General features: G+C 43.9%; 1 protein-coding gene across 1 annotated transcript; it reads left to right on the forward strand.

Moving 5' to 3' along the window:
- The first annotated feature begins 1,228 nt into the window (after positions 1-1,228).
- Positions 1,229-23,237, forward strand: ube2m (ubiquitin conjugating enzyme E2 M). Its single transcript, XM_072588835.1, has 6 exons — positions 1,229-1,467; positions 9,096-9,190; positions 12,626-12,664; positions 14,379-14,482; positions 17,124-17,187; positions 20,879-23,237. The coding sequence occupies exons 1-6, from the start codon at positions 1,359-1,361 to the stop codon at positions 21,017-21,019; spliced, it is 552 nt and encodes a 183-aa protein (XP_072444936.1). The 5' UTR covers positions 1,229-1,358; the 3' UTR covers positions 21,020-23,237.
- The last annotated feature ends 230 nt before the right edge of the window (positions 23,238-23,467 follow it).

A 23,467-nucleotide genomic window follows, 5' to 3' on the forward strand; every position in this document is an offset into this window, starting at 1 on the left:
TAATCCCATTATTACATTGTTGTTTGTGGGGTGTAGGTTTGCTCGCTGAGCTGTAGGTTTGATATCCAGACGTTTCATTACCTGGCTAGGTAACATCATCAGTGGCAACCTCCAAGTGAAGCGAAGCTGTTGTCTCCTGCTTTCTATTTTAGAAAAGTAGAAAGCAGGAGACAACAGCTTCCCTTCACTTGGAGGTCGCCACTGATGATGTTACCTAGCCAGGTAACGAAACATCTGGATATCAAACCTACAGCTCAGCGAGCAAACCTGCACCCTAAACCTCAACCTGAGCGACAAACCTTCACAAACCTTGCATTGTTGTTTGTGGTTGCTGTTTTCCCCATATTACAACAGTGGGTATGCTTCAAAAAGAACTTAATCGCCCGTAATGTGTGTGTCCCAGTGAGTGATCCAAGCCTCCTGAGTATGTCACCTACTATCTCTTGTGTTACCATGCATTGAGTGTGTCACCCATGGTCAAATGTGCCACTCATTCCCAAATCTATGGCTAACCCAGCTCCAGGTAGATCACCCATCTCCTCTTGTATGGTACCCATTTCACCTCGTGTGACATCCATATTCCCCTTGGGTGTCAGCGATCTCTTCTGTGTCACTGGGAAATGGGGAGAAAATTGAGCATTGACACTGTGCACCAAACTGGAAAGATCAGCCCCGCCTCCTTTTAGAATATCACGCCCCTCGTTCAGCCCCGCCCCCAAGGTTCCGACCGCCCCCATCATTCAGCTCCTCCTTTCCCTCCACACGCCCTCACTACTAAGCCCCGCCCTGTCACTTAGCCGCACCCACCTATTATGACGCGCTGCATCTTTCTCGCCCACTAATATGACCACACCCTCGCAACTAACCCCGCCCAATGTCCCGCATAACCAAAACCCATTTTTTAGTCCCGCCTGTTCCCAGAAACCACGCCCAATACCACACATGGAGCCGCACCCACCCTAACCAAGCCCCGCCCCACTCCTCTAGCACCGCCCACGCAAGTTCCCGCCCTCTCACCAGGGATTGCCCTATCCTGGCACCTCGCGGCTAGCCCCGCCCCACTCCGTTGGCCCCGCCCGATCTTCTCAACCCCTGTCCACTTACCGAACACCACCTGACTCCGCCTCATGCTGCTAGCCCCGCCCACGAACACGTGGCCCCGCCCTGGTCTCCTTAGCCCTGCCCACTAACCGGGCACGTCCTAACCACGCCCTTCCGGCAAGCCCCGCCCCGTTGCCCTCTGACCCGAGCCCCGCTCCCACGCTGCCCCGCGCTCTGCTCCCAGCCCGAGCGGCGGCTCCGTGTCTCCCTCCGACCCCGCAGCCCGAGTCCTGAGGCCCCGCCGCCGCCGCCACATCATGATCAAGCTCTTCTCGCTCAAGCAGCAGAAGAAGGAAGAGGACGCCGCCGGAGCCGCCAAGACCGGCACCAAGAAGGCGTCGGCCGCGCAGCTCCGCATCCAGAAAGGTAACGGGAGGCCGGGGGGGGCTCGGCGAGGCCCGGGCCCACCCCCGAGGGGGGGGGGGGAAATCAGCGGCCCAGGCCTCTCTGCCGCAAGGGGCAAGTGTCGGTGGGGGGTTGGAGACCGTCCTCTGACCCACGGGGAAGGCCTGGAGGCAGCTAGGCCTCGGATGGAGCCTGGGACTCAATTCGACCGGCTTCCCTGATGGGGAAAGTGTTCTGCTGCAAGGCCAGGACTAGGGGGGACCCTGGGATTCCCGGCGGGGAGAGACTGAGATGAAGATCTGGGCCCTGGGCTGCTCACAACCCCCTGTCCTCCTTTCCCAGAGTTAGGTTCAATTGTTCCCCCCCCCCCCCCCCCATTCCCTCACTGGCTTGACTCTGGGGTGAGGAGAGAGTGTCAAGGACTCCCCCCCCCTCCAACCCCCAACCTCCAACCCCCAGGCTCAATGGGGTCCTGATGATAGCACTTCATTGCCCAGCAGCATCCCAGTTCTGGTCTTTGACCTCCTTGTCCTCTTCCCCAAGGGCCACAACCAGAATCTGTCACAATCTGCCCATTTCTCAACCCCCTCCCTTCAACACTGATCTAATCCATACTCTCCCAACCCCTCCACCAACACCAACTCTAGGTTTGGCATGCTGCGGACTCCTGAACCGGTCGAGTCCCAGTAACCTGCAAAGATTGATATTTGCCGACGAAATGTCAGGTTTCTTTCCCAAAGCATTAAGACAAACTCCTTGGTCCAGGAAGGAAATGCAGCCCCATCCTTGCAATGCCAGTTTGAAATTGTGTCGTCTTCTCTGGTGCAGACAACACAGGGAGGTTAGATGAAGTTTTATTGCGATAACAAAATATCAGGGGTAGGAGGCAGTTTTCATAGATTGGCATGTTGATGATAGGCTTGGATGGGATGGCCTGTGGAGGCAAGGAGGAATTTGTTTTCCAAACATAGTTACTAGAGTGTACTGTGCTGTACTCTAGGGAATATTCTGTGTGACCGTTTAAAAGGAAGCTGGGGAAGCCAATGAAAAGGTGCAATATAAAATGATTCAGGGGAAAAGAATTATATAGCTATTTTTGGAGAGCTCTTATTGACGTGGAAGGCAAAATAATCACCATTTGTGCTGTAATTTCTAGATTGGTTCTTGTTTTGGCCCCTCTCCATCTACAATCAGAATGGAGTGATGCTGATCTCTTCCCTGGAGCAAACCACACTGACATCCATCCCTGTTGGAGATGTTCTCGTGTAATCAGTCATATATTTCTAATCTTTGACAAAAGATGGTGGCAGTAGCAGGTACTCCAGCTAGCTGTTCATTATGACCATTCTCGGGCAGGCATTGGATTTTTGAAGGGAGCTGTTTCTCTCTCTTCCCTAAGCGGGGATGCGCAACAAGTAGTGCCTTTATCCACTGACCAGTCATGGGTTTTGACCCAAGTCTACGCCATCCCTGAAATGACTGCTGCGCGGAATTGTTGTCATAACCTGAGCCACAGGTATTTTTGGAATGTATAAGGATCCAAAGTTGGGATTTGCTTCATCCAGTGTTGAGAATTTACAGACCACTCAACTACTATGACAGGGGCAGAAGGAAAGGGCCATTTCTCATGTACACAGGGCACCTGAAACAGTGATGCTAAAGTTGGATTGATCAGATTAAGGGGAGAGAAAGGGGAATTGACCTGGTATAAAAAGAGCACAGGTGCATTTTGTATATTAATATGGTTTTATAATATTTTGTCAGTTCATCGAAGGGTTTGGAAAGGAGCTCTCTTCATTTAATTTCAGTGTTACTTTACTTTCTAAAAATATATTAAATATCTAATAATTTGAATTCTGCAATTTAGAAAGCAGCATGGGTAGGTATGTTTTTTGTGCAGTGTTGGTCACTTATTTAAGGAAGGAAGTAAATATTTTGGAGGCAGTTCAGAGGGGGTTTAGCAGACTGATACCTGGTGAGTGGATTGTCTGTGAGGTTAGGTTAGACTGGGCTTGTTTTCATCACTTTAGAAGGGGCCACTTGATTGAGTGTGTAAGGTCCTGAATGGTCTTTCCAAGATGGACTTGGAAAAGATGTTTCCTCATGTGGATGAATTCAGAGCTAAGGGATCCTGTTGCACAAAGATGAGAGTTGTGCAACTTTGCCTCAGTAGACAATGTAGGTTATACCAGCGAATATGTTTAAGACAGAGGTAGATACATTTTTGTTAGCTTTTGATTCCCCTAGCTATGAGGGTCAGATGAGAATGTGGAATTCAAAATGTAAACAGATCAGCTCATGATATTATTTGAATGGTAGAGCAAGATAAAAGGGCTGAATGGCCTACTTCTCCTATTTCATATATCCATATGAGGGATCTTTTGTCTTAAAAATAGTTCTGATAACTTTTACGTTCAAGCAGCTGATAGTTTTAGGGAACCCGATTGTGTCAATCTCCCTTACATTCCCTCTCTCTCAACTAATGTGAATTCTGTTCCCAACAGCTGGTCAGCTCTTCCTCATGTGTCTGTCTGAGATTGTCACCCCTTCAAAAAGCAGATGTGTGCTCGTCTCTCCTCCCGTCCAACAGCTCTTGTGAGACCAGCTGGCAGCAAAGTTTTCTAACAGGAGTGCGTTCTAACACCGTTGTCTATCTGTGCGGTCTGACCAGCTTCCCCAGAGCTGGAGGGATGTTCACCATAATCCCCTCACGTTGAAGTGCCTTGAGCAATCTGTGGCTGCCTGGATATGTCGTCATTTGATCAAAGTGTGAATGTCCAGCTCTGTTCCTGCAACTGATTTGCAACTGTCATTGGCTGATTTAGTGGACTGGAACCAATGCATTACTCCTGTGGAACACTTGCTTTATCTCTTGAGATTGAGCATACTCCTGGCGATAACAGATTTGTCATAACTCGCTTCAGCAGTTTCAAGCTGCTGAAAGTCTCCTCTTGATGCACATCTTGAAATCAAATTGAATTACCTCAGTGGTCAATTATATAGTGTGTAAAATTCAGAACAGGCAATGCACACATCTGATATTTAGTTCAAGTTACAATGGAATAAAAGATGATGCTTGCTGAAGAAACTCAGTAAGTCTGGCAGTATCTATGACGAAGTTATACTGAGATCGACGCTATAGCTTTGTTTCTCTCCACAGATTTTGCTAAACCTGCTGAGTTTCTCCAACACTTTGTTTCAATTCCGTATTTCCTGCATCTGCATTATTTGTTTTTATAATATTGTGACGGTTTGGATTGTTAGGCAAAATGGAATCACTTTGTTGGTTCTTGTCTGGTCCACCTTCTGTGAAGAACGTTAGTAAACAAAAAACTGATTTGAAATTCTCAAATTGACACTGAGAGACTTGATCTTATGTTTCCTGGTTTCAAGTCTCTGCATTAATAGTCTAGTGACGTAAGCCAAGATGTGGCAGGAGGTTGACACTATGCGCTGTACATTATTGTATGCAAGTCAAATACACTGTTCAATCAGGGATTCAGTGAGGAGCCTCCTCGCCAGCATTAGAAATAGGAGTAGGCTTGGGCAATTTGGCCCCTTGAGCCCCTGTTGTTCTGTTCAGCCGGGAAATGGTTGATCTTCTACATTATTGCAATTTTCCAGTGCTGTCCTCATACTCCTTAATGGCTTTAAAGTCTAAAAATCTATTCATGCATCTCTTGACAATACTTGGTGACTGAGATTCCACAGAGACACTTTAAGCTTTTATTCTGCATTTCATCCTGCTGTGGAATTGGCTTTCCCACCCACTGGTTGCAGTTGCAGTCTGCGTTGATTGTCACACATGCAGTGAGAGTTGGTTCAGGAGTTTTGAAAGAGTGTAATATGAAAGTTTGTGTAAAACCTGCCTGGATCAAAGGGCAACAAAGAAGTTGGTAACAGCTCGTACACCTCTTTAGCTCTGGTTGCTAGACAAGAATATGAGGGAGAATGGAAATGAGGGTTGCGATGGTAGGTTTGGATGAGGAGATGTGGGAAGGTGGAGCAGAAACCCTGACATGAATTGGTTGAATTGTGGGTCCAATGTAATCAGATGACATTTTTAGCATGAGATACTGAGTTTGCCTTGCTGCAAGTCGCCATTACACTCGCTTTGATAAGGAGCTCATTCGTTACCATTCTTCTGTGTGAGAATGTCTCAAGATCTGAAAGGATAGTTTCCTTTGCTGCAGTTCATTTTCTTTACCCTCATGTTTCTTTAAATATCTCATTTTTCAGATATTTATACATTTCCCTCAGATTTAATTGGATATTTTCGATCCCCCATCGTTTCTGCTCGAATATTTCAAGTCTGAGCAGACCCTTCTTTATATGAAAGCTTATTTACTAACCACTTCCTTATCGGGGGCAGACTTAAATTATCTGAAGTACCAAACATGTAAAGCTGCTTTCCTGACTGAAATTATTGCAAGATTTGACTGATCATTAGATCAAAACTACCATAAGTAGGGGGAACATAAAATCTTTTTTGAAGGCTATGGAAATATATATTCTCCTCTTGCCATCTGGAACAGCTCCCTACCTGCTCTGTGTTGTTGAGTGGGTGACCTTTTCACACTAGGTTCAGTTAACTGTTTTCACCCCTCAAGCATTTTTCTACAATGTTTTCGAGCAGCCGTCATGAAACATTTTTATAGGTGCAACTTCAATGCAGTGGGATGCCATATCTCTAACTGAACAGTAAATGACTCCAGTTTAACCACCTAGGCAAATGCAAAATCTCAGACAGTGATCTGATTAAGTAATGGTGTTTGAGCGATGAATGTTGGCCAGAGTGCTTTGAGAGCTCCTTTCGCTTCTTAAGTATTGTTGTAGGATCGAAAAGCATTTATGTACGTTGCAGTAACAAGCAGACAGGGTCTCTGTTTAACACCTGGGATTGAAGCATCTTCTCTCATGTCTGGTGACGTTATATAGGTTTTACTAGCTCAGTTCTGTGCTGAGCAACACAATAGCCTAGATATAATCACACCCCTGAGAGGCAACAAATGGCACAACCTCTGACTCTGAGGTGCAAGAGGCTAGAATGCGAGGGGTGCAGAGATCCCAGAGTTCAGGGTTAGAGATTGTTTTAAAGAATTAAGTTGTTGCCAGACCCACCAGCACAAATCGTCCTGTTATAGGAAGGATATTATTAAACTGGAGAGGGTTCAGAAAAGATTTACCAGGACGTCAGGAGTGGTGAGTTTGAGGTATAAAAATGGATGGGAAAAACTGGGACTTTTTTTACTGGGGCGTAGGAGGTTGAGGGGTGACATTATAGAGGTTTATATAATCAGGAGGGACATGGATAAATAAGGTGAATGATAAGGGTCTTTTCCCTAAAGTGGAGGAGTTCAAAACAAAGGGGTATATTCTTAAGGTGAGAAGCAAATGTTTTTAAAAGGACAAGAGAGGCAATGTTTTTCTGAACCAGAGAGTGATTCATGTGTGGAATGAACTGCCAGAGAAATTGGTGATGGAGGTGTAGATACAATGTTAAAAAGACATTTTAGATAAGTTAATGAATAGGAAAGGTTTGGAGGGATATGGGCCAGGAGCAGGCAGGTGGGGGCTGGTTTAGTTTGCGAATATGGTCGGCGTGGACCGGTTGGACCAAAGATGTCTGTTTCTGTGCTGTATGAGTCTACATGATGGACCAACATGATTTGGAAGAGGTGAGTTGATTAGAGAAAGGAATGGAGGGTTCAAATCTGGAGGTAAAGGTGCGGTCAAGGGTTTTGGAAACAGGCTGTGACTGGAGTGGAAACTAGTAACCTCTCCTCATCCTGTGTACTTTATTGTAGCCACTTGGGTTTTGGAGGGACGTGCTGCCTTGCTGAGGAATCAGGGATGGACCTGAGGGTTGCAATTTTACTTTCAAAAGTTAGTGATGAGGTTAATGGGACCTGTGGACAGAAAGGTCAGCCTCTGCAACTCGAGCTTTGGTGAGCATTGAAAAGACAAGTGTTCAAGTCAATCAGGAAAATATAAGAAAGCTTGTTTCATAGAACATTGATTTTTGTTAGCTTTTATTTTGAAGTTTTGGAAGTGTGCACTGGATTTGTGGAACGTGAACAAGATTTTCTAATGGAAGTCACTGGAAATATGGATCTTTCCTTGTAGGTATTTTCTAAATTCAGAAATTCTATCATGCACCTTATGAGTGGGTGGGACTTGAGCCCAGTGCTCCCGGCTCAAAGGTAGGGACACCACCAATGTACTATAAGAGCCCTATAAATTCCAGATTGTGTTCAATTCAAATTTTGCAATGTTCCATCACCATGACCCATGTCACAGAACATTAGCCTGGGGGTCTGGATTAGCATTGTGCCTCTGCTTCCCCAATGAATTGTCTGTTGTATGCTTTAAGTGGTTGAGGTGTGACCCCGATGTGTGTACCATTTGACCTTTTCTTCCTATCAGGGGTGTGATTTCTGCAATAACACTACCTTGACCTGTGGTAGTGTTGTGGTTTCATTACTGAGCTGAGAGGCCAGGTAGTGTAAATTCAAATCACACGTTTGGTGCCTTGAGGGTTTGAATTTAATGTATAAAACAGAGAAATCAATTTAAAGAACAGATCAGTAAAAGGGACTAGAGGCTTTTTATATGCAGCTGGGCAGCTTGCTCGGGAATATCAGAAGACAGTGAAAAGCTAACCAGGTCACTGTGGGGCTGTGGTCACATTTGGAGCCAAACCAAATAAAGGGTGTTTAGTGAACCAATTTTTTGTTTTAAAATGAGTAGTCAGACAGTATATAGTTATTGTACTTACCTATTCTTTAAATTGATTTCTTTGTTTTAGAAGTTAAATTGAACAGCAATTTATTTGAGAAGTATGTTGCCATCCTCATGTGAGAGGAACTTTGCAAATTATTGATTGGGAAATTGCTGTGTTGTTGCTCAATTTTTCAAGTGAGAATCTGCTACTTTCCATGCTTTAGAAAATCAAACTTTACTCTGGGGGCCGAAAATTTGAAAGAAAAGCAGAAATTGCTGGAAGTACTCTACAGACCTGGCAACATCTACGGGAATAACGTCTGAAATGTTAGTTATTTTCACCATGTTCTGTTCTTTGTTTCAATTGCCTGGTCTACTCCTTTTCTCTCACTGTCCCCTATCTAAAAAGGCACACAGAAGTGAGATGGAAGACTACCGTTTGCCTAGACGGGTGTAGCTTCCAGGACAAAGCAGTCTGCTTGATTGGCACTACAACCAGCACCTTCAAGAATCAGCCTTTTCACCAATGACATAGTGGCAGCAGTGTATGCCGTCTACAATCTGTAATACAGTAGTGCATCAGATGCCCTTCAGTAGCACTTTTCAAAATTACAGCATCTACTATCTTCAAGGTCAAGAACAGCAGATACCACCACCTGCAAGTTCCCCTTCAAACTACTCTCAGACTCTGAGCTGTCTGTCCTTGGCTGGGTCAAAATCCTGGACGTCCTGACCTAACAGCACTGGGGGTGTTGCTACATCCCAGGTCAGGAGAGCAGGTCACCATAGTTTTCTCAACCTCAGTTAGTGATAGTCAACAAATGCCGGCCTAGTCCGTGACACCTGTGTCTTATGAAAAATGTTAATAAATCTGTTGATATTCTAGTTGTTCACTGGTTTCTCCCTTTTTTGATTTTTCTTTCCAGATATAAATGAGTTGAATTTACCTAAAACCTGTGAAATAGTTTTCCCAGATCCTGATGACCTCCTCAACTTCAAGCTCATCATCTGTCCGGATGAAGTAAGTGATGAGCAGACTGACTGAGAATTCTGAATGTCTTTGGTTTAAAAAATGCCGATGTTTTTAATGAGCTGTCAGTGTTTAAAGGTGGAAGCCAAGGTTCCTGGTTCTTGAGCCGGTCTGATCAATAAGAGGATAGGGGAAGACCAGGTTTGCCAACCATAGTGGGACTCAAACATACCTGTGCTAGTGAACTGCTGCATTGGTTCTTAGACACCAGAATTCCCCAGCTCCCACTTCCAGTGTTCTGGCAAAGGGTCACTCGGCTTAATCTTAACTCTTTCTCCCTGAATAGATGCTGCCAGACCTGTTATGTTACTCCTGCATGTTCTGTTTTTTGTCCTAATCCCGATGGTTATCTCATAATGAGAAGTTGGGGCTGATATTCCCTGGAGTTTTGAAGAAGGAGAGATGATCTCGTTGAAACATGCCATATTCTGAATAAGCTTGGTAGGGTAGATACTGAGAGGATGTCTCTGGTTGAGGAGTCTAAAACACGGTGCACAGTCCCAGGATAAGAGGCCGTGTTGAGGGGAAATGGCTTCACTCCGTGGATAGTGGATGCTCTGTTGATGTATATATTTGAGGCTGGGACAAGCACAGTTTTGGTGTCTCAGGGAATGGATTAGAGGAGCAGGCAGGAAAGTGGGGTTGAAGCTTAAGGTCAGTCATAAAAATATAGTACAAAACAAACCGTTCGGTCTAACTTGTCCATGCTGACCAGGTATCCCAAACTGATCCGGTCCCATTTGCCAGCATTTGGCCCATATCCCTCTAAACCCTTCCTATTCACATACCCACCCAGATGCCTTTTAAATGTTGTAATTGTACCAGCCTCTATCACTTCCTCTGGCAGTTCATTCCACACACACACACCACCCTCTGTGTGAAAATGTTGCCCCTAGGTCCATTTTTAAATCTTCCTCCTTTCAGCTTATTACCTGTGCCCTCTAGTTTTGGACTCCCCTACTCTGGAGAAAAGGCTCATGATTTTATAGACTGTATATGGTCACCCCTCAGCCTCCAACAATGCAGGGAAAAATAGCCCCAGCCTATTCAGCCTCTCCTACAGCTCAAACCCTCCAATCCCAGCAGCATCTTTTCTGTACCCTTTCAAGTTTAGCAATGTCTTTCCTGTAGCAGAGAGACCAGAACTGGGCACCATTGAGCATGCTGAAAGTTGTACTACACAGACTAGTGATCCATAAGGGAGTTGGGATCTGTTGTGTCAGGTAGAAAAATGGATCTTTTGTGATCATATTGAATTTTAGGGCAGGCTCAGATGGATTGAGTTGTCTATTTCTCCTATTATTTGTGTTGAAATAAAGACTAGCAAAGTTCCACAGTTAGTGGGAAAGAAGGGAGATCAATCAAAGATTCCAGCTGTTGACTCCTTCCAGGCTACCCCTCTGGTGAAGTGTGTGTAGATATGTGCACCCAGGTGTTGAGTAGGCTGGGGTGGTGGGGTGACGCTCTCCACTGTCACGTTGTGTTGAGAGTCCTGCTTTTGGCTGCAATACTAAAGGTGCAGCTGTGGAAGAGTCTCAAGTTTGGGAAGCTGTGCTTTTTGACGCCCAGGAACATTCATGGTAATGACAACATTTCTGAAACAAATTGAAATAAAGAATAATTAAAAACCTAGCAAACCATTAGTGAAACTTACAGAATACTGAGGCGCCAGGATAAAGTGGGCATGGAGTACATGTTTCCACCAGTATCCGAGAGACTAGGACCCGAGGGCACAGCCTCAGTGAAGGGACAACTCTTCAGAACTGAGACGAGGAGGGATTTCTTCAGCCAGAGGGTGGGGAATCTGTGGAACTCAAAAGGTTGTGGAGGCCATATCACTGTATGTATTGAAAGCAGAGATAAATTGGTTCTTGACTAGTAAGGGAATCAAAGTTACAGGGAGAAGGCAGGAGAATGGGGTTGAGAAACATATCGTGGTGCAGCCCTCGATGGACCGAATGACCTAATTCTGCCCCGATAACCTCTGGCCTAAGTGGGGAGAAACACTGGAAGTAAAGTAGAATTTTAAAAAATTAGCTTTATATTTTATATGCGTAGGCATATTTTTCAAAGAGAGGTGAGCATGTGCGGTTTATCTTCAGGTGGTAGATTTCAGCAGACACTACGTTGGTGGAATCTACAGCCAGATAGGGGAACCTCAAGAGGCAGGTTTCTATCAGGAGCAGGAGGTGAATAGGTTTGTGGTAACTTCGTGGCTTCAGTGTTTCTCGTAGATTCCATTGTCTGATTCCTAATCATTTTTCAAGAGTGAAATAAGATTTCTAAGGAATCCACTTAACTTTTGAGTTATGAAATGACACATTGTGAAACAGAAACATGCTTTGTACAGCAAGGCACTCCTGTCCCCAACACATCTACCCATTCCTCTCCAGTACGTTGTGAATGTTTCAAGAGTTCTGACCCTGTGACTAACTGAGAGGGAGGTTTGGTTAATTGCAAGTTGATCCAGTGGGAATAAAAGTAACAGCAATTTTTCCAGTTGGGATTCTACATCTGGGAGAGTTTGGAGAGTGCTAACTGGGTAAAGATTTGGAGTCTGGGATGAGGAGACATATCCTAAACTTCGGAGTCAGATCTTTCAGGGTGAAATTAGGTGAAAAAGGTGACTGGTGATGAAACCCTTTCACAAATGGGAGTTGCTGCTGGGTCAATTGATTTTAAAACCTAGAGTGATGGATTTTTGTTAACCAGAGATATATGCCAGTGGCATAGATTTAGGACATAGAACAGCTGTGGACTCAGTGAATAGTTGAACAGGTCGAGGGACTAAGTGGCCTCCTGCTCTTCATTGTGGAATGCTGTCCAGTGATGACGAGGTGAAAACGTTTTGGATTAATGACGTCCTGTTTATCCTAGAATCATCTGAAGGAAACCCTTTTCCCATTGAGTGATGCCTGTTCTTTCAAAGAGCTATATACTTCATTCTGTTTCCTTGCTCTTTGCCATCGGACTACATATCTGCCTTCGCAGGTCTTTATCTAACTCCATATTGAAAGGCATCCTTGAATGTGCTTCCACTAGTCTCCAGACAATGCATTCCAGATCACAGCAACACACTGAATCCCTCAGTTCCTTGTGCTCTTGCTTTCACAACCCTGTGATGTGCTGAGTGTGCGATCAGTAATTTTAAATCTCTACCCTTTGGTATATTGGAAATGAATGAAGAAGGGCTTTGATTGACTTGAATCCCATCTCATGAGAAGGTGTTGTGTTTCACTGGGATTCGGAACACATGGGGTTGTGTACATTAACAGTCTGTGATGGTGTGAACGGGAAAAGGTTTAATACTTGATTGATTAGCTTTAATCCACATATCTGGGATAATACTTGCCACAGTCATTGTCTTTATTAAGTGCAGTCAGCAAATATTTCTTGTTAAAAACCTTTTGTTCTCTTTGCTTTCAGGGGTTCTATAAAGGAGGGAAATTTGTGTTTAGTTTTAAGGTAAGTGGAGGGTAAATGTACTGTCACACGAGAATTGTACATTGCAAACGTCTAAACTGCGTTCCTGAGTTTTAGAAGTGCAACCTTAAGCCCGATCGAACCAAAGGACGAGACTCAACTTCAGGAATTTCTCGTTCAGAGTTGCTTTGCCTTCAGTGGGATTTGAATTGTGCAATTTCCACCAGTTTGGACACAAGTCTGCGTAAACTTGAGCTGGCCAGCCAAAATAAGTGCCAGCTCATAACCTGCTGCTGAACCCCTCAGGCAAGTCAATGTATAGCTCTGTACATAAACAGAGTAAAGCGTTCTCAACACGCTTGGATATGTTGGGTAAATGATTGGAAGCTACTGCTCCTTGCAGTTACTCCCACAAGGAGACCTGTCATGGTGTGTCACTGGTGTCTTTCTTTCACCAACCTCATACATCCACCAGATTTTCCACAACCATTCTGTTACATTAATCATCCATCCACACTGAAGGTGTAGTCAGACACACTGTGATTACTTATACGTACATATATATGTTGGTGAGACCACATCTAGAATATTATGTGCATTTTGGTCTTCTGAATTAAGGTATTAAAATCTTTCACAGGAGGGGATAGTATTGCTGGCTGGGGCAGCATTTATTGCCCATCCCTAATTGTCCTTGATGGTGGTGGTAAGCTGCTTTCTTGAGCCACTGCAGTCCATGTGGTGCACATACACACACAGTGTTGTTAAAGAGCGACGCTGTTGCACTGGAGGCAATTCAGAGGATGTTCACTCAACTGATTTCTGGTATGAGGGGGTTTGTGTCACAAGGAAAGGTTGCACAAAATGGAGCTAAAATCGGAGATTGGAGAATGAGCGGTGACTTTACTGAAGCCTGAAAGTTTCTGAGGGTAGGGCTTTCACAGGGCCGATAGCGAAGGATGTCTTCCCTCGTGGAGGAGTCAAGAACAAGAGGGCACGGTTTCAGAATGAAAGGTAAGCGATTTAAATGGAATCATAAAAACATTCACATAAGAGTCCAATCTACCCATGGGGTCTCTGCTGGTTCTCTGTGGAGTAATGTAGTCAGTCTTGTTCCCTCAGAGATATGGAATGTCTTCCCGAGGGTAGAAATTTGTTAGAATTCTCTATCCCTGTGAGCTCTGGAGGCTGGGTCATTGAATCTATTCAAGGCTGAACCTGGCAGATTCTTGAACCACCGGGCGGTTGAGGGTTGTGAGGAACAGGCAGGAAAATGGCAGAGTTGAGACCTAGATCAACTTTTCATTAGAGATGAGAAGGTTGAGAGGTGACTTAATTGAGACACATAAGACAATCAGAGGGTTAGATAGGGAGGACAGTGAGAGAGTCTTTTTCCTCAGATGGCGATGGCTAGCACGAGGGGACGTAGCTTTAAATTGAGGTGTGATAGATTTAGGACAGATATTGGGGTAGTTTCTTTACTCAGAAAATAATAGGGCTGTGGAACAGGCCTGTCTGCAGCAGTAGTAGATTCTCTGACGTTAAGGGCATTTAAATGGTCATTAGATAGGCATATGGATGGAAGTGGAATAGTGTACGTTAGATAGACTTTAGATTGGTTTCACAGGTTAGCACAACATCGAGGACCTGTATTGCACTGTAATGTTCCATCAGGTGAGTCTGCAACTTGTTGAGCGGCGGAGTAGACTCAAGTGGCTGATACTGTTCCTCGTTCCTATGTAAGCATCTGTCTTTGCAGGTTGGACAAGGTTATCCTCACGACCCTCCGAAGGTGAAATGTGAAACTATGGTATATCATCCAAACATCGATCTAGAAGGCAATGTTTGCCTAAACATCCTCAGGTAGGTCGAAGTTTGATCAGAAGGTCTGCAGGCCGTGTGCACGTTTGGAATTATTTCTCTGGCTTTGATGAGCTGTTGTACATTTGAATCGTGATTGTATTTTCTTGTGGTCAGGTTATTGTATTTGTGTGGTTTATAGACGTGATGGGCTGAGATATGCCATTAATGCACCACGTTCAGCAGCTCGACAACTGGTTTCTGGTTCCTTTTCTGGATAATGTCTGCAAAACAGACAGCTTCATAAGTAGTTCTTGGGTGGGCTTTCTGACTGAGCAGATGGCTGGAAACTCGTCATTATGACACAGACAGAGGCCATTCAGCCCAGTGAGTCCAGGGCTGTCTGAAGTTCACTGTACTCCCATAGCACTGCCACCTAATTCCTCTTAAATACGTATCCAATTTCTTTTCGAAATATGTAAGAACCAGGAGCAGGAGTAGGCCATCTGGCCCTTCAAGCCCTTCAGTAAGAACATGGCTGATCTTTTCATGGCCTCAGCTCCATTTACCTTATCTCTCTCCGTTACCCTCAATTCATTGATTGTTCAAAAAAGTATCTATCTGAGCTTTAAAAACATTTACTGAGGAAGCCTCAACTGCTTCACTGGGCAGGGAGTTCCATTGATTCACAACCCTCTGGGTGAAGAAGTTCGTTCTCAATTCAGTCCTAAATCTGCTCCCCCTAATTTTGAGGCTATGCCCTCTTGTCCTAGTTTCACCTACCAGTGGAAACATCCTCTCTACCTCTATCTTATTTATTCCCTTTATAATTTTATATGCATTCCTCTAGCCTCTTAGCTCATGAGTTCTGGATGATTACAATCTTCTTCACAGAAAGAAAGTTCATCCTGACATGTCCTTAGAATCTCTTATCTTAAATCTGTGTTCCTCCTCTTTCTACGATTAGCTAATACAGGTTGTTTTTCTTTGTCCACCCTATCAAGACCTGACATAATCTTTGTTTGCAGTCAATCTCCTTTGTTCCAAGGAAAACTTCCTTGGCGTTGCACTTAAGGCTAGCCACTGGGATCGCGCTGCTATCTGAGTTAGAACCGAAAGGGAAAGAAGGGATGGCATTTTAAATGAAATGTTGAGCAACTTCTGAAAGACAGGCAGGAGAAGTTGAAGTATCTGAAATCTGTAACCATGACATTTAATCTGAAGATTTATTTTGTGGATGTGAATTTGGTCAGTAATACAGAGAAAATTCAAATAATATATTTCAGAATGTAGGCAGAGTGAGGGGAAACAGCACATGCGAGGTTGTACAGTTGAAGCAGTTTTAAATGGGGTACAGGAACCGAGGGATCTGGGACTGCATGTACGTGGATCTTTGAAAATAGAGTAGTTTTAATGGAATCATTGAGAGAGAAGAACATTTTGATACAGCTAATGGGGTTGAATTCTTTCCACTCACAAAGTGTCGGCAGCCAGAGGGATACAGGTGTAAAATAATTGGCAAAAGAGCCAGTGGTGAATTGTTTTACAGATCAAGTTGTGAACTGAAATATATGACTAGAAAAGGCAATGGAGACAGATTTACAATGGATACTTAAAGGGGTAAAATATATTGGGTTGTGAGGGGGAGAAAAGCAATGTTCTGGGACCATGGAACAGTCTCAGATCTGATGGGCTAAATGTCCGCCTTCTGTGGTTTGGTGAACAGTGATTCTGTTCTTAGCATCATAGCATTGCCACAGAGTGGAACCAGGCAATTCGGCCCGTCGAGTCCACACTAATCCTCTGAACAACACCCTACCCTATCCCTGTAATCCTGCATTTCCCAAAACCAATCCACCCTGACCTGCACACCTTTGGTCTGTGGGAGGAAGTTGGAGCACCTGGAGGAAAGGCATGCAGACCCAGGGAGAATATGCAAACTCCACACACAGTCACCCAAGGGTGGAATTGAGCCTCTATCTCTGGTACTGTGAGGGCGCAGATTCAAGGTAATTGGCAAAGGAAGCAACAGAAAAGCTATTTTCACGCACGGTGTGGTTAGGATCTGGAACGCACTGCATCTCAGAGTGCAGTGCAAGCATGTTCAGTTGGGTTATTATCTGAAAAGAAAACTCTGTAGGATTGCACAGAGAGAATTCGGGGAGTGGCACAAAGTGAATTGTTTCTTTAAAGGGCAAGAGCAGATATCCCGGGCAGAAGAACTGTGTTCTGAGCTGTAATAATTCTCTGATTCTATTGTAAGCAGTAGAGAGCTAAGAGTGAGAGGAAGAAAGAGGAAGGCCTCTGACAGGACAGGATAGGATAGGAAAGGAATGATTAAATTACAGAAGTGGTAATTGTGTGTAACTCTGTTTTCTGCATTGATGCTGGAGGAAGGTGAGGTTTACTTACTCAATTACTATTTATTGAACAAGAAAGGTTAGAGTGAATTGTCCATGCTAAAATTGCCCGTAGTGTTCAGGGATGTGTAGGTTAGGTGCATTAGTCAGGGGTAAATATAGGGTAGGGGAATGGGTCTGGGTGGGTTACTCTTCAGATGGGAAATGTTGACTTGTCGGACTGAAGGGCCTGTTTCCACACTGTAGGGATTCTATTCTAAAAGATTATCTGCTGCTGCGCTTCATAAGGTGAAGATAATTGTGCAAGTTATTCACTTCATCATCTTTCTGTTTCCTTTGCACAGAGAGGACTGGAAACCTGTATTAACAATAAACTCTATAATTTATGGGCTACAGTACCTTTTTTTGGTAAGTGGACAAGCTGCATGGAACTTATTTTTACATAGTGGTGAAACCACTTTTGCCAATCACATTTTGTGAATTTAGGAGTGTCCAAGCAAGTTGCGTTATGGCCATCTTGAATGCTTATCAAAGGGGGCCTCATGGGTCATGTATCAATATTTTCTAGAACTAGGAGTCTCTGTTTAAAAAAGGGTTTTCCATTTAAGACAGAGATGAGGTACAATTCTTTACTCTCAGAGCATCATAAGGCTTTGGATCCCACTTCCTCAAAGGCAGTGGAAGCAGAGCCTTTGAACGTTTTTTTAAGGCTGGGGTCAATCCTTGATATGCAAGGTTATTTTGGGATAGGAAGGATATTGTGGAGTTTTTTTTAATTCCAAAAATAGACTTTATTCATAAATTATCTATAAGTTTTAAAAAAACAAATAGAGCACAGATTCACACAGACTTTGCAGAAAATATAGTGGAATTAGATTAGATTAGATTACTTACAGTGTGGAAACAGGCCCTTCGGCCCAACAAGTCCACACCGCCCTGCCGAAGCGCAACCCACCCATACCCCTACATTTACCCCTTACCTAACACTACGGGCAATTTAGCATGGCCAATTCACCTGACCTGCACATCTTTGGACTGTGGGAGGAAACCGGAGCACCCGGAGGAAACCCATGCAGACACGGGGAGAATGTGCAAACTCCACACAGACAATCGCCCGAGGCGGGAATTGAACCCGGGTCTCTGGTGCTGTGAGGCAGCAGTGCTAATCACTGTGCCACCGTGCCGCCCAAATTCTGACATTCCTTGTTATAGCTTAAATTTAGTACCAAAATAGGGCATTTTTTAATTATGCAAGGAAACAACAGCAAAGTTTTTTTTAATAAACCGGCCCCTTTGGGACCAAGAGTGTGTTAGTTGATCAAAATGTCCACGTAGCCAATGTAAAAACACAAACTAGTAATAAAAACATAATTCTGGAGGTAGACCCATCACTGTTATACTTTATTTACAGCATAAATCACTTAAATAATAATGCACCTTCACCTTAAATGAAATGTATCAGCAGCGAACCTTCCCATTTGCACCCTCTCCTGACTACTGGGAGATTGCAATAATACAGTAAATGTCCAGTATTTCAGGTATATAATTTTTGCCAGCTTACTAAGAGTGCCGATAAGCTTGCTGTATTTAGATAGCTTTAAGGCAAACTCGAAGGTCTTGAATCTTAATAGACTTTCGCTATACTTTGGCAGAAAGATCTTAGGCGGTACTCTGGGATTGTTGTTACAGTCAGATCTGTCACGATCTTATTGAATGACAAAGCAGGCTGAAGGAGCCAAAGAGGTTACTCCTGCTTCTGACTTGTACGTTCCCATTTACTGCATAGCTGAACCTACCTGGTGCTATGATGTGGGATCTATTCACCAGGTTGGGAACAGTGCTAAGTCCTCTCCAAAATCCTGGTCCAAGATCATTAAAGAAGATAAATCAGTAATAAGATATGTAAGTAAGTGTAGGATGAAGTCTGCCTTTCAGAATCCCATTTCCCAGGATTTGGGATCCTCAGGTTGAGCACTCGCTGTGCGCAAGTGGTTCCGCTTTCCTTGATTGAATCTATTGTTCTTGTTACAGTCGCTGACTTTTCACTATGTGAATGAGATTTTTTTAAAAATTAAATCCGATATGTACCTTTCTAACGCCGTACATCATTCTGCGATGTGGTTATGTCTGCAGCTGCAGTCTTCTGCCACTGGATGGAGCTTCTAACAGCTATAGCGTCTGCACTATTTGAAATAAGCAGTATCAGCTGACACAATGATAACTATTTGTATTAACCTACAGTTTCCCCATATAGTATCTTCAGTGGTCTGATAATTACAAGCTATAATAGCTTGTGGATTACGATAGATTTAGATCTGTGGCTATGTAATCGAGGGGCATCCTCAGCACTTTTGGCATAACTTTGCCTTTGAGTCACAAGGCTCTGTGTCCAATTCCAGGACTTGAGTTTTGAGATCCTGGCTGATATTCCAGGACCATACTGAGGGAGTAATGCACTAATGGAGCTGTCGTCTTGTGGATGACAGTTAAACTGAACCCTCAGTGGCTGCCCAGGTGTGTGTAAAAGATCCGATCTGTCTATTTTGAAGAAGATGGACTGAATGGCCTTCTGCATCGTAACTTTACGATTAGATTAGATTATTTACAGTGTGGAAACAGGCCCTTCGGCCCAACAAGTCCTCACCGCCCCGCCGAAGCGTAACCCACCCATACCCCTACATCTACATCTACCCCTTACCTAACACTACGGGCAATTTAGCATGGCCAATTCACCTGATCTGCACATCTTTGGACTGTGGGAGGAAACCGGAGCACCCGGAGGAAACCCACGCAGACACGGGGAGAACATGCAAACTCCACACAGTCAGTCGCCTGAGGCGGGAATTGAACCCGGGTCTCTGGCGCTGTGAGGCAACAGTGCTAACCACTGTGCCACCGTGCCGCCGTAACGATTTTGCAAAGAGCAGAGGAGTTCTCCTCTTGTGCCCTGGCCAATATTTATCCCTCAATTAACATGTTGAAAAACACACTACCTGGCCATTATCACATTACAGTTTATGAGAGCTTCCAGTCATGCAAATTAGCTTCCACATTTCTGATATTACAACAATGACTACACTTTTTATCAGTACCTCATTAGCTGTAAAGCATTTTTGACAGAGCTGGCTAGTCATGAAAGTGTGCTACAAATGCCTATTTTTTTCTCTGCACATCGGATCTTCGTGTTTACGAAGTTCAATTTGATAACGTGCCTGAGCAACACCTTGGGATGTCTTTACTGCATTAAGGAGAATATGTAAATGGAAGTTGTTCTTTAGCATTATTCCTATTGGAGTGCTGAATATCACAAAAAACTTCCCAGGCACAAGTAGAAAACTCACTAACATCTCATTTATTTTTTAAAAAGGCAACATACACCCTTATGTCCAACATGGTCTTGAAAACTGACAACCACACCCCTCCTCTGGTGTTATTTATCCAATTTATCAGTTAAGAGAAAGAGCATTTCAAGATTTTGGGCACATGGGTCACCAGAGGTCACAACACTTGGGTTAATGATATGCTTTGCAATCTCCTGCAGTGAGGACTATAAACAGATTGTTACTGGCATGCTCTGAGAAAGATTTATATAGTGGCTTTCACAATATCAGGCAATCTCAAATCTATCTACAGCCAATGAAGTGCTTTCAAAGTGTACTTGTTGTTGTAATGTAGGGAATGCAGCTGCCAATTTGCACACAGCAAGCTCACCCACAGGACAGTGTGATAATGACTGGATAATAATGTGTTTGGCGACACTGATAGAGGGATAAATATTGAATCATTTCTTTGCTGTTTGAAATAATACCTCCGTCTTTTTTTTAACGTGTCCCTGAGTGAAATGGCAGTGGCTCGGTTTTACGCCCCATCTGAAAGGTGACACTTCAACAGTGCAACACCTGAGTGTTAACTTTGATATCTGTGTTCATGTCCTGAAATAGCTACAGTCTTCAGATGGGGAGGGAAGAGCATTAACTCACAACCGATCCTGCAGACATGAGGTGTTGATTCTGTCCTGACTTCTCATGCGCAAAGTCCCAGTAGATTTAAGCACGTGTCTCCTTTTGTTTGCTTTCTTCTCTCCCTCTCTGGCTCCCAGGAACCTAACCCTGAGGACCCCCTGAACAAGGAGGCAGCAGAAGTCCTTCAGAACAACAGACGTCTCTTTGAACAGAATGTGCAGCGATCCATGAGGGGAGGCTACATTGGCTCCACTTACTTTGAGCGATGCCTTAAATAGGGGCTCAGAGAGCACAAACTGAGGCCACAGAGAGAGAGAGAAAGAGGAAAAAAAATCTGACATACTTCAATATATAAAAACATTACAAAATACTCGACTGAAAGCAGGAGGGCCATAGAGAGACTGAGGGGGCAGTTTCCACTTACGCCCCTCAGCATATTTGCCACAGGAAGGAAATCTCCGAATTGGAATTTTAAAAATAAAAAGAGGACTGCTTGATTGTCGTACTAGCTCTAGAGCATGCCAGGAAGTTTGAAATAGTTTTGGTTCTCTCCTTCCCCCTTCCCTGCCCCAACAACCCCCACCCACTCAATTAAATTTATTGTAAGTGTATTTCACTTGAGGAGTGCTGAAGTCTTTATGTTAATAAAAGTTTTTTAAATGTCTGTGGAATATTTTTGCCCCACCCTGCCCCAGCCCCTTCAACCCCCCTCTCCCACCCCCACCCAAGTCCCCTCCCCTCTGCTCTTGATGAAAGTGCACAGGATGTGCCAGAGGAGGAGGAAGTTGCCAATTGGATCTGAAGTGAGTGAGAGACGTTACTGTAACGCTGCATCTAATCTGTTTTGAATGTTTTGCCTGTTCATTAAGTTGTATAGATTTTTTTAAATGAAAAGTTCCCTCCCATTTTGTTTCTGTGGTAGGTTATTTTCTCACCTGTGTAATAGAATGTTAAACAGTGCACTCAATACATGAACCACCGGAGGTTACCTGCTCCCAATCTTCATTTCTTGTGGGAGTGTTGCCACTGTAGTACCTCCTAAGACTCGAGCTGTTGCATCCTTCCAAGCTGCCTGGCTGAAAATCCAAATGATCATTCTGCTAGCTCCCTATGTGCAGTGCATGTTTATGCAACATAACTGCAGAGCAGGGCTGTCTCTCTGGGAATGACTGCTTATATATCCGCGTATCCTGGTCATACCTCATGCTGGTCATGATCCCACTTGTTTCCATGTCACCAAGTTATTGTGATATTGGTGTACTCATGTAATTGTTTAAAGAAAAAGGCTCATGGTTCAGTTTTAACTTAAGCGATTTTGCCCGCTCTGTGATGTTTACTTTTTACTGACCACGCTTTATTTCAAAATAATAAAAACAAACTCAGTTACATTAACTATCCCTTAAAATGCAACCTGCTCTTGCCTTTTATTCTGCTTGGTAACAGCTTCACCATCCCCTAAATAAACAACAGTTTCAGTTCCCCCCACCCCACTCTAGATTTAGCACAGGTCATAAACAGGAAGATCCCATCCAACGTTTGAGTCTGATGCCTAAGGATCCAATCTCTGGTGGAACTACCTGGGGGAAGTTACAATTAACCTTGAGGTTTTCTTTTTGGCTCAAGGGGGCAAGAGAGGTATTGGCCTGACTGCAGTCTGGAAGTGGGCTTTAGCAATGGCAGCATGGGGCTGATAAGGATTGAGTTTGCCTGTTGTCAAATCTTGCAGAATGGCATGCGGATAAGTACCTGCAGCTGTGTACTCTAAGGGGTAGATCACATGGAAAATTTTGGAGAAAGGAAATGTTGCTTATTGGTTCCTGTAGTTTTTACCTTGGGCATTTTCAACAGTGCCTGGTACTGCTCTTATATGAACAGATTAAACCGTATGATTGAGAAGGTGCCGATATCCTTTAGCAACAATTATACCCTGGCAAGTTTGAACGCCCTGGTTATATCTTTGTGTGGCATACCTTGTGTCAGAAGTTTATTCAGCCTTCTGTTGCTGGTGCTACCTTAGGAAATCTTTGGGCGCCGACAGAATAGGAGCGGAGTTTACCCTGTTTAGTTTTTTTTTCCCGTTGGTTTGATACAGACCCATGCAGTACAGTCACTTCTCTCTTGGCCTGAAGCCATTTTATAGTTTGGGTTTAAGAAAAACTTTCACTTCAGTTCATCACAAAAACTTGTGTTCTTACAAGTGCGAATACAAAAAACTCATCCCTGTAATATGTTTAATGATACTTCTGACCATCTCAAGGATATTGGTGCTCAGATTGTGTGTGGGTGATCTTATTCTGTTTGCTGGTAAGGATCTCATTTTGACCAACATAGGTTGCCAATCTCAACCTGAAGAGTGGAAATCTTGAATATTGTAAATACTAAGCCTAGCATTGATGCATCAGGAGCAAAGGATCAATTCTATCATGTCTCCTGACCCGAAGGAACCTGATCCTTTAACTTAGTTTTCTGAAAAGCATAATAAATGGAAACCTTTGATGATCTGTCTCAGTCAATTTTCCTATTGTGTGTAATGAATGTGGGGGGCACTGAAAGGAGATGATGGGTTACGAAAGCATGATTTCAGATGAAAAAAATCACTAAAATATTAACAAAAGCATGACTTGGGATGGAAAATCACTAACCCAAAATATTAAGTCTTCTCCCCACAGTTGCCGAGAATGTCAAACACTCTTCTTTAAATTTCAGATAGTTACATGAGCTGAGGT

Source organism: Chiloscyllium punctatum, chromosome 18 (assembly GCF_047496795.1).
Source record: "Chiloscyllium punctatum isolate Juve2018m chromosome 18, sChiPun1.3, whole genome shotgun sequence".
NCBI lineage: Eukaryota > Metazoa > Chordata > Chondrichthyes > Orectolobiformes > Hemiscylliidae > Chiloscyllium > Chiloscyllium punctatum.

What these genes read in the sequence shown, in the direction of transcription:
- ube2m (XM_072588835.1), top strand. Translation starts at nt 1,359, where the DNA reads ATGATCAAGCTCTTCTCGCTCAAGCAGCAGAAGAAGGAAGAGGACGCC. An exon ending in TCATCATCTGTCCGGATGAA is followed by an intron (nt 9,191 to 12,625) that starts GTAAGTGATGAG and finishes CTTTGCTTTCAG; the next exon opens with GGGTTCTATAAAGGAGGGAA. An exon ending in AATTTGTGTTTAGTTTTAAG is followed by an intron (nt 12,665 to 14,378) that starts GTAAGTGGAGGG and finishes CTGTCTTTGCAG; the next exon opens with GTTGGACAAGGTTATCCTCA.